Source organism: Amphiura filiformis, chromosome 12 (genome assembly GCF_039555335.1).
Source record: "Amphiura filiformis chromosome 12, Afil_fr2py, whole genome shotgun sequence".
Classification (NCBI taxonomy): domain Eukaryota; kingdom Metazoa; phylum Echinodermata; class Ophiuroidea; order Amphilepidida; family Amphiuridae; genus Amphiura; species Amphiura filiformis.
Window position 1 is genome coordinate 61338279 of NC_092639.1, and position 12031 is coordinate 61350309.

At 37.6% G+C, this 12031-nt stretch overlaps 1 protein-coding gene across 1 annotated transcript in view; it reads left to right on the top strand.

Annotated features, from left to right (window-relative positions):
• LOC140166977 (EF-hand calcium-binding domain-containing protein 6-like) overlaps positions 1-5926 on the top strand; it is a 28406-nt gene extending 22480 nt beyond the window's left edge. Inside the window, exons 17-20 of the mRNA XM_072190460.1 lie at positions 75-160; positions 2173-2251; positions 3934-4002; positions 4940-5926. Of these exons, the coding sequence (XP_072046561.1) occupies positions 75-160; positions 2173-2251; positions 3934-4002; positions 4940-5155 (450 nt within the window). The 3' untranslated portion in view covers positions 5156-5926. The remainder of the gene's footprint in view (positions 1-74; positions 161-2172; positions 2252-3933; positions 4003-4939) is intronic.
• Positions 5927-12031: the final 6105 nt, after the last annotated feature.

Below are 12031 nucleotides of genomic sequence, written 5' to 3' on the forward strand. Positions count from 1 at the left end.
GTTCTATCAATTTGAAATTGTTTTATTATTGATTAAAAGGTTTTTTTCCTTCTTTTTTTCTTCCTTTTTTTCAGAATCTTTGTCATCAAACTGGTTTCAACCTGTCTGGAGGTCAGTTGGACCGGTTGTGTTCTCACTTTGATTTCAACCAAAATGGACAGTAAGTTGAACAAGCTTGGCAATTGCGCTATTCCAGATGAAATAAACACACCCACTATGAAAGACATGATCGAAATATCCCACAAGGGGGTAACCCCATTTGAAATTCACTCCCTCTGTAGAAGATCAAGGTCATGTCTTCCTTAGGGGGTGTATGGATGTCAACTGGATTAGCCCATTATGACTACTACACTGTATTCACCTTGAGTTTGGTATCAATGTTGGTGCATATTTTGTTTGTCACATAAAATCGCTCATGTTAACCTAATAGAGGCCGTCAGCGTGACGTCATATGCCGCCATCTTGTGGGTACACACGGTGATGGTCGTTCGATCTCCATGCGTGAGCAGCAAAATCACCGCGTTGAGTAGCGCGATAACAGCTGCGTGGCAAGCTAAGCCCTCGCGTTGTGTCCGGCGCATGAACACACAGATCATTTGTACCCACAAGATGGCGAAAGGCTGACGGCCTCTATTCAGCAGAGTGTATACACACAAGTATGAGGATGGTTTTGGGCATGTCTGCAACGTTTGTGGATATGGATGCAATGAAGCAGACTGCTTATAAGCTAAGGCACCTGTTGAGGCTGTTTCATCAAACTAATTTAATACCCAACTTTATGAAGCTGGGGCAAACTGACATATAATATGCCAGTTTGCCCAAGCTTGACAAAGTCATTTAAATTGTAATTTCTTGGGCTTATACACAGAGGTCGGTATACACAAGAGCCAAACTACTGTACATGTTCACGTAACCGCCTGAACTCATTTGCATAAGTTTGGAGGTGGGCTGATTGTATTCTGATTCGTCGAACACCTAATTTGCATAGGTTTGGAGGTTTCCATATTTGGGTTTACCTAATTAATTATTAATGACCGGACGTTGTTTACATCATGGCGTCATTAGAGCTGGTCACTTCGTCAAACATCCGACGAACGAGCGTTTGCAGTTTTCTTTTATTACTGTTATATCGTGAAATACCATATAGCTGACGTGTTAGTCCAATATGATAGGAAAATATTATAACCGATGACCCCATGTTCACATTGGCTAAATAAGCTGTATTTTTCGCTGGAAAGGGTCGGAACGAATCGGCCATTTTGTTTGCAAAAGGCATGTTCTTCTCCCGCGTTACCCGGAAGTGGCAGCATCAGAACATATGATGTTATTTCTGGATTTCAGCCGGAACGGTTACGTTCACTGCCATGCATCAGTATAGGCATCATCGTATCTAGGTTTTACTAAAGTAAAACATCTTTGGGCTTATATCATTTATTTCTGATCCTTACATATGTGACCCGATCTGGTCCATGTAAGTCTAAAGCGGCAAATTTGAAATTGAGATAAAGGCAACAATATGGAGTAAAAAAACATGAAAATACGCAAGAAAATAGGCATCACTAAACTCCATATATTACTTTAGAAACAAGTATGGTAGACCTTTGGTGTTTTCAGTATATGATAGCTCATGTTTATATAAGGTAATAATTATGGACCAGATTGTGTCACATATATTAATTGTGTCTCGCATTGCCTTACGCCCTTGTCAGGGTGGCGCATATATGCCGCCTCCTTTCTCCATACTTTAATACCTCTTCAAAAATGCCACCCTGCCAGGGTGTATCACTCCCAACCGAAGTGCAAATACAAACCCTAACTATTGGGGTGAAGCATATAGGCTGCCTCCTTTCTTCATACTTTAATACCTCTTCAAAAATGCCACCCTGCCAGGGTGTATCACTCCCAACTGAACGGCAAATACAAACCCTAACTATTGGGGTGAAGCATATAGGCTGCCTCCTTTCTTCATACTTTAATACCTCTTCAAAAATGATACAGGTGACATCCTTACTGAAACAGATAAAACAACTTCAGTTTTACTAAAATGTCTTGAATTTGCAGCAAATATAGGCCTATGTAAAGTTGTATAAGTTGTACAATTATTATTAGGATTGCTATTGTGGTTATTATGATTATAATGATAATGGTTTTCTTTAAATATTTTTGCCACAGGTTCCATTATCTTCAATTTATGCAATTGTTTGTTGACGGAGGGAGTAAGCCTAAACATGCAGCAGTCCACCAATCATCTGTAAGTATTAGGACACAGCCTCTTTTTATACCAATATCACAAGACAAGTTTGTTGTATGTATCACATACTGATGAATATGAAAAATTGGGTAAAATCCATAATGATGGATGTTGAGATCTCACAAAAAATGGGTATCTCATAGTGATGAATAACTGTGACAATTTATTACTTATTTGAGATGTACAGTTTTACAACATACTTATGTTTTGGAAATAACTTTCAAATGTCTTCCTGTAATAGACCATAGACCGTGAAGAGATGGACGGTCGTCTGGATAGTGATTCTATAGAAATTTCACATTATGCTGAAACCATGTACGTCTCACTCGCACCTGTTGGATTAGCGTGTTTGAAAGAAGCGGCATTCAATCGAAGTATACACGTTGTCTCTGACACAGTTACGACTGCAATGTAAACTCTGTTGTCACATAACAATTATAGTTACAAGAAATGAAACGGTAAAAACCCTTATTTGCTGCAGTTTCAAGTTAATTAAATAAATACATATATTCACCGTTTGAATTTATCTAACACTACCTGTTACTCTGGCATTGAATGAGTTTCAATTTATTATATAAGCCTTGGTCTCAACGTCACACTTACACGGATGCTCCGAGCGCAAAATTCAAGTTGGATTGCGACTGATAATGCAATTGAGTGGACGAGAGTTGGGTTATTGACCTTTTGTACGGTAAATCGATTCGATGGCAGGTTTGAAGACTATCTTGCCTTTGTGTTTGTGCGAGACGATCATAGCTTCAAAGGATATGCCGCAGATGACGTCCATGTCTTCACGGTCTATGAATAGACACATGAATTGTTGAACATTAATGGCAGGTTTATAATCTATACCCAGATCTATTCGCCTACTCAACATTTTCCAAATGTTCATTTGCGATCGACAACCATCACTATGTGATACACCTTAATTTTAACACCCGTCACTATGTGATACACCTAATGAATTTTGAGCACACTCTCGTGGTCATGCATAGTCATGATGCAACAATTTATTCTGTTCACGTAGGGCAAGCTTTTGCCCAAACTTGCCTGAACACATTAACACAGGAGTATGAATTTTATGTGAAATATAAGCCTAGACATTCATGATACCTGCATATCATTTACATGGCAGATGGGAGGATGTTACCTGCTCAACACCCTGATGCCAACAGCATAAAAAATCACCACTGGCCTATGGGTTGGGCCAGACAGGGATAAAGGTGTTACTACATACATTTTGTGGCTAATTTTTCATTTTTCTCAAAAAATAATTACACACTGGTAACAAAAGTTATGTATATTATAGGGGCAAGGAATCCAATTACTTCACTGAAATTTTAGTGATTCAAGACAAGTGGTACCTCTTTTCTTATCATAAATGATGTACCGCTTGTCTCAAGTCACTGAAATTTCAGTGTAGTAACTGGATTCCTTGCCCCTATAATATATGTAACCTTTGTTACCAGTGTGTTGTTATTTTTTTAGAAAAAATGCAAAAATAGTCAAAAATTTATCAAGAGGTGTAGTACCACCTTAGAGCAATTGAGGTACATAAAACCTTAACCACTGGTATCTTGCTGTGATATCTTCGAGATACCAATTATTTGCCTGTACTAGCCTGAGAAAGTGCTCTTTTATTGCTTATTTAACATGTCAAAATTTGATCTTCATGTCTACAGATACCAATATCTAACCATAGCATACAACAGACTAGGCCTGTAACAGCATTAGCTAACATTAAAAAGCAGGTAAGATAAGGCCAAAAAAAAAAATTGTTGTGTTGCCCTCAACCGTCCGACCCTAAATCCTGAAAAATCAGGGTCGGGGTTTTTTTTTTTTTTTTTTTTTGAATGATGATTTTTACAGATTTGTTCAAAAAATCAATGTTTTTCACTTATATTAATATTTTATTGAAAGACTAGTCTTTAATTGGTGTCTAACAGGTATCCAGAAGTCAAAATTGACAAATGTCCCCTAATTGAAGAAGCATTATTTAATATTTGAGGGGATTTTTAAAAACTGAAGGCTTAAAAAAAAAAAAAAATTTTAAAATTTAAAAAAATCCGACCGTCCGACCCAACTTTTCCACTTGAGGGCAACACAACAATATTTTTTTTGGCCTAATACAGATGATAAGAATTTTAGGCAGGTTTAGTCAAATAGGGCGGGCGGGTTAGTGTAGTGGTCACACCACTGTGGCCGGGGTTCAATTCCCTGCAGTGCCACATGTGAGTTTGGTTGCCGATCCATGCTCGTCCTCGCATGTTTTACTCTGTTTGCTCCGTTTTTCCTCCTGCATCTAAAATCGGACATATTCCCATATCCCTGTCCCATCATATCCAGATGGCATACCTTGAATTTAGAAGCCTCTGAGCACTATAGGGCTTAGCCTGGCTACGGCCGAATGTTATAAATAAATAAAGAAGTGCAAATGTTCACTTACATGATCTTTCGGCATGCGGTCGTTAAGCCTTTTTCAAACTGTTATTGATCTTGATGAGTGTCCCATGACGAGTTGTTGTCAACAACGTCATGTGACAAGACGTTACGGTAGACTGGTGCAAATTTACAATAAAAATTATTGTTGTTTTTCATTTGAGAATATAGACGAAATTTAATTTCTTTTCAAAATTAAAGTTGAAATATGGGAACAAGTTATATTTCTTTTCTTTTCTTTCTTCACAGCTCCCAAGTGACTGGAAGGCAATACGCAGGGCCTTTAAGAAAGCAGACGTGACTAACGAAGGCAAATTACAACTGCCAGAGTTTGGGCGAGTATTAGCAGCCAATAAAATCTATGTCACAGATGAGGATATGTATCATATAGTTTGTGACATGGACTCTGGTATGGATGGCAAGATATCGTATGATAAGTTCCTGTCACAGGTGGTGGCTTCATGATGAAAGGTTTACCTTGCAGGCGGATCGAAGTATCAGACATTTTGCGAGATAATATTTGATATGGATGGCAAGATGCCTTATGATAGGTTCCTGTTGCACATTGTGGCTTCATGATGAAGGTGCTACCTTGCCGGTAGATCTGAGTATCAGACATTTTTGCAACATTCCTATCATAGGTCTTGGCTTCATGATGAAGGGGCTACCTTGTAGGTTGTAGTTTCAGACATTTTGCGAGATGGACTTTGATACGGATGGCATCATATTGTATGATAGGTTTCTGTTGCAGGTGGTGGCTTCATGTGAAGGGGCTGCCTGCAGATAAATCAGAGTATCAGACATTTTGCAAGGTGGGCTCTGGTATGGATGGCAAGATATCATATATATAGTTCCTGTCCCCCAAGTGGTGGCTTCATGATGAAGGGCCATGATGAGGGGGCTACCTTGTAGGTAGATCAGAGTATCAGACATTTTGGAAGATGGGCTCTGGTATGGATGGCAAGATATCATATATATAGTTCCTGTCCCCCAAAGTGGTGGCTTCATGATGAAGGGGCCATGATGAAGGGGCTACCTTGTAGGTAGATCAGAGTATCAGACATTTTGGAAGATGGGCTCTGGTATGGATGGCAAGATATCATATATATAGTTCCTGTCCCCCAAAGTGGTGGCTTCATGATGAAGGGGCCATGATGAAGGGGCTACCTTGTAGGTAGATCAGAGTATCAGACATTTTGCAAGATGGGCTCTGGTATGGATGGCAAGATATCATATATATACATGTAGTTCCTGTCACCCAAGTGGTGGCTTCATGAAGGGGCTTCCTTAGATCAGAGTATCAGACATTTTGCAAGATAGGCTCTGGAATGGCAAGACTAGATATTGTAGGCTCCTGGTGGTGGCGGGTGGTACTTAGGGGTGTGCCCAAAAACTTTAATTTGTTAGGGGCTGGGAGTGCACCCGGGGCTGAGTGACTAAAATGTGTGCAAAATTAGCCGACCTGCCTGGGCTTGACCCCCCAAAGCCACCCCTGTATATGCACAGTCTGCTATCTTGAATATAGAGTATAGAGTATAGAGTATCAGAGATCTAGATATGGATGGCATATGTCATACAACGGGCTTTTCCATTTGAAATTTATACACCTTGGAAGACATGTCTTTAATAATATTACATATAGGGTGTTGATTTCAACCCTATTCTGGAAAATCTGGTTTTATGTAAAAAAGAATACCATCCCTATTTTTTTTTCCACAATTTTTCACATCCCGAAAAGTTTTTTAAACAATTTCTTCACACTTCCTAAACTGTTTATCAAATGGTATTCAGCAGAGGAACATCCCCAATTCACACCTATTCGGGCTATTTTTTAAGCTAATTAAAGGCATACAGTCATGTTTTGGCTTACCTTTAAAACAATTATTTAAAACAAAAAGTCAGACTGACCGACCCTACCCCTTGGATGGGATCTATGGACATTTAAACATATTTTTTCTGGCCTTACTATGCATTCCTCTCTTCCTACTGTCAACTATTACTTCCATAAAATAAAACTATGCATATTAATTTTTATATTTAAGGATTACATTAAGAAGTATAAACCAACAAGTGTGGTCTTCCTTCTTTGTGATATTAGTTGAGGCAACAAATAGTTAAAGGTGGATTGTCCAATTGTAACAGATGATGAACAGATTGTAATCTTCCCCAGAGTAGTCAGTCCACATAAATGTAGGGAAAAATACCAGTGCATCTGGCTGGATTCAAACCAGCAACCTTCGTAATACTAGCACAACGCTCTAACCAACTGATCCACAGAGGCACGCTGGAGAAGAGCAGAATATAAATCTATCGGTATTAGGTTCGAATGATGTTCATCGCCTTACTATCGGAAGGCATCAGAACTGCATATTTATAACAAATACACAAAGTCACATAGCATGCTAAAGAAGAGGAGCGGAAGATATAAATCTATGTATTATGTCGGCTCTACTCCAGCATGCCTCTGTGGCTCAGCTGGTTGGAGTGTCGTGCTAGTTTTATGAAGGTCGCCATATTCAATCCAGCCAAATGCATCGTTTTTTGGTGTGTTTTTTTGTTGTTGTATTTTTTAACATTTATGTGTGCTGGCTACTCTGGGGAAAGATTAAGATTTGTTCATCCTATTAACCCAGAGAACTAATTATTATAACTTCTATAACACATGATGTTTACTCCTTCACATGGTTGCCCATCCCCAAATATTCTTATTCCAAAGTTTGCAGTTAAATTGCCCAAACAATTTGGATTTTAGAAGTCAAAATGTGTAAACCACCAAACTACCAGGTTTTTGTTCATAACACCTAAACAAAACATTTCATATGCCTAAAAATTTCACTGAGGTTATGAGCTTTCACCTGTAGATACCAAAATGTGCATTTTTATGCGGTAAAGTAAGGGGACAGACTCAGAAATTCAACAAAAATCTGATTTTCCCAGAGATTCTTCTAAACTGATTCGCATGGATCTAAAGAGATTCTCACAGATTTTCTGAGCTTACACACTAAGTAAATGGGAAAAAATCAAAAGAGTCTCTATAAAGCTGTTGCCAAGTTCAAGTGGAATCTTGCAAGCTGAAACAAAATTCTACCCCTGGGGGATGAGGCTGTCATTTAGGTCACCCAACATTAAGGTAGCACTTTAAGTGTTTTAACTGATTTGTTAACATTAAATTTGCTTCATTGTTCCACTCATACTTAAGGTGGTACTACACCCCCTGATAAATTTTGTGACCGGCTAATTTTGCATTTTTCTCACAAAATAACTACACACTGGTAACAAAAGTTATGTATATTATAGGGGTAAGGAATCCAATTACTTCACAAGTGGTTCATTATATATGTTAAGAAATGAGGTACATTCTAGCGGTACCTCTTATCATAAATAACATACCGCTTGTCTTGAGTCACTGAAATTCCAGTGTACTGAATTCCTTGCCCCTATAACATACATAACTTTTGTTATCAGTGTGTTATTATTTTTTAGACAAATGCAAAAATAGGGATGTAGTACCACCTTAACATCGCCCTTTATGCAAGAATTAGTTTTGATATTTGACATTCATGTCAGTGCTTCCATGTAACCCAACTATGCAAATTAATAGATCATGTTGAGATAGGCAGATTTTTGAAGTAACATTTATTTTACAATGAATTTGCTATCATAAGATTTGTTTTCTATAAATGAGTGCTTGCTTCTGTAAGTTGACTCAAATTGTATAAGTACTAATGTATTTGTAAAGAGATATTGTGAAGGATGCAATTCCTAGGCTTAAACTTATTATGCAATAATTCAAATATTTATATCAAAATTGTTATACCATAAGTTGAGTGCTTCCCATTGAAACCTTACTATGCACAGACTAGTACATTGTAGTATCAGAATGAATTTTACTTTTTTTATTAAATAAAAGTTTGAAATTGCTTCTATCTGAAATTGCCTATGCAAGAATGCAAAGATTATTTTCGAAAGGGCATATCATGGTGAGTAATCGCTAGGAGCGTAGTGATTTCACTGATTGGCAGAGTGACTGCCGATATCTAATCGATAAGCATGCCCAAGCGTCAAGTCACAAGCCAGTTTACTTCAAGGCAACTTTGAAGTTTGCAGCAATTGCACACTACTGGCAATTATAAAAACGCTGGAAGCATTTGACTACTTGCGATTTTTGAATTGCATGCTGCTACCACAAGAATGATATGGGCTTTCTCAACATTTCATGTAGTGGAAAATTAGGCTATTCCAGATGAAATCCATACTCCCTCTATGAAAGACATGACCTGAATCATCCACACAGGGAGTGTCAATTTCAAATGGGGTCTTCCATAGGGGTGTATGTATTTCAACTGGAATAACCCAATTTTTAGATGCTGCAGAAAGGGTCTCCCCTAACAGTCCGAACCACAGTCAGTCCGACGGTGGTTCGGACTGACTGCGTTTCGGACTGACGGGGTGTACCCCTGCAGAATCCATGTATTCAGAATCTTAGAATTAATCAAAAAAATTATTTTATATTTGTATCAGTTCTTCCATCAGATAAACTATGCACTTTTTACATCTCATAGACATGTACTGTACTTGTATAATGCTAATTTTGGTCAGTTTGTCTTTCAAATATAAGAATTTTGTACATTTATCATATAAAAAGCTACGTTGCAGTAGATGTCTCGCAACAATATTAGACAAAACTAGTCAATTGTGGACAATAATGTCATTTTATAAACACAACATGATAGGGAGATAAATAGAAAATGTGGTACAATTACCGAATAGGGTGCAACTTGCTAGACTTGAGTCCAGTCCTCGTTTACAGAGTTTAGTTGGGACAGTCTTGTATTAATAAGACTAGTAGAGTTGCACCCTATTCGGTAATCGCTCCGAAATTGTACATTTTTAGTTTGAGGTGCGCCATTTGAAGATAGCCATAAATTGTCCATGTCTTGCTATGTGTGAAATAGGACAGTATTTAAAAATGATCGACACATTCCATAATATATGAAATATAATGTAGTTTGTTTACTTATTTGATAATCGTGTGTGGTGTATTCAAACAATGTGAAAAACTAATAAATATTTATATTGATACCTGTATCAATTTCAATATTTATGTGTAGGTGTGTGCATTTTTATTTGAATGATGAAAAACAAATATTCTCTAATAGCCAAACGGTTAGAAAATTTTACTTGTGTTCGCACGGTTGTGGGTTCGAACCCCATAAGAAGCCAATATGTTAGGTTCTTGGCAAAGACAATTATCTTGCTTGCCCATTCCACCCAGGTATAAAATGGGGAGCTGTTAGGGGGGCGGGCTATACATACTATGTGCCATTATAGTTGGCAGACAACTGACATAGGGGTGGACTGGCTTGATAAACCAGTCTGGAAAACTTTGGAACAGTCACAAATTCCCAGCTTGCGTTGCTGGCTGACATTGGTTGACCCCTATTTTTACAAGCTTGTAAGAAATGGGAAGATTTATTTATATTTTTCCCTGGCATACAGTTGCAATCCCCAACTGACCCTGGATGTCAAGGCTCGTAAGGAAATTTCCTGTTTGTTCTTTACTATGGCCAGTCCAACTATGCCTACATTTTAGGGAACAAACCAAAAGATCGATGACGTCCTATAAACGAAACTAGTTTCGTTTAGGGGGGAGGGGGTAAAAATACTCGATTACGTTTGTACAAAAACATCGGTCTGAAGAATGTGTCATTATTATTATTATGTCAAAATTTTCAACATTTCATTATTACGTTTCTGGCAGGGAGGGAGGGGGTCGGCTGAGAAACGAAACTAGTTACGTTTATAGGACGTCATCGATCTTTTGGTTTGTTCCCTTATTACTCTATTGGAAGTTGTAATGGGTGAGGCAGGGGCAGCACTAGCCTGTAAAACTTGGGTATCCAGGAAGGGGTCCATAGGCTCTTTGCTACAACAGAAGTTAAATTTTGAGAAACTTGGGGGTCATGGATTCCCAAGTGAAGGTTAGCCTGAAAAAATTTCTTGCCAACCTAGCAGGATTTCCCAATATTTCTTATGTATTTCTTTATCCAGAAAGCAAGATATCCCTCCAAATGACCATATTTCCCAGCAAGGAAATTGCCAAGTTGTCCAGGCCTGGTTAGTGCCACCCCTCGTGTGAGGATCACTATTTCTTGGCCGCATAAAGAAAACACCTTAAGACATTCCAAATATAGTACAAAAACAGCTTTATTATCAGTGAAGTACTTGCTTGTTATTACACTACATTGAAGGATTTAGACTAGAAAGACTTGGTCTTTCAAGAACGTAACTACCATGAAGGCCTAAATCTGGAAGCCAGGCCCAATCTAGTCAAGAGATCCCAGTAATGATTTCCAGGCAGCAAATTCTATTTCTCAATATAAGTTGTAGACTCTTTTTCATACAACATGAGTCTTTTTTGTATTACCCAATTTGCCCCTCAAATAACTCCAAAATGTGTTATACAACAAATAAACAACATGGTTGTGTTTTTCACAATTATGTACAGTGATTAAAAGTTAAGAGCTTACAAAACAAAAACCTATTGAAGCCTTGGAATGTTTTGACCTAATTGAGAAACATTCTCATATCAAACTTGATTTCAATTTTGAAGGAATTTTCCAAACAAAGATTAACTTCAGAATACATTTAATGTCACTTCAAGTTCAATTTAATGTGGTACTACACCCTCTGATAAATTTTGTGACTAATTTTGCATTTTTCTCAAAAAATAACTACACACTGGTAACAAAAGTTATGTATATTATAGGGGCAAGGAATCCCAATTACTTCACTGAAATTTCAGTGATTCAAGACAAGTGGTTCATTATATATGTTAAGAAATGAGGTACATTCTAGCGGTACCTCTTTTGTTATCATAAATAATGTACGGCTTTGCTTCATTGCCCCTATAATATACATAACTTTTGTTACCAGTGTGTTAAGGGATCCGGAATGAGCGTTTTAAGCGTTTCGACAGTATTTTTTGTGGGACATGAGAGCACATCAGGCATATCGAATTGCATTCTGAATACGAAGAATGTCTTTCTGATATCAAATAATTTTAATTTTTTGGTGTTTTGGGGGAAAAATCCATATCTTCAATACAAAGGTCAAAGTTTTCATTTGATCGTCGGCTTTTCATCCCACCTACATACACTTTAAGTATAAACCATCAGATTTATAAAGTTTACTTCGAGTACTGTTAAATATCAAAAATATCAATTTTTAATGATTTGCCATAAAATATGTATTACATTGCGAATTTCAAAAAAATCAAAATTATTTGATATCAGAAGGATTCTTCGTATTCAGAATTCAATTGAATACCTGAGTGGAAGA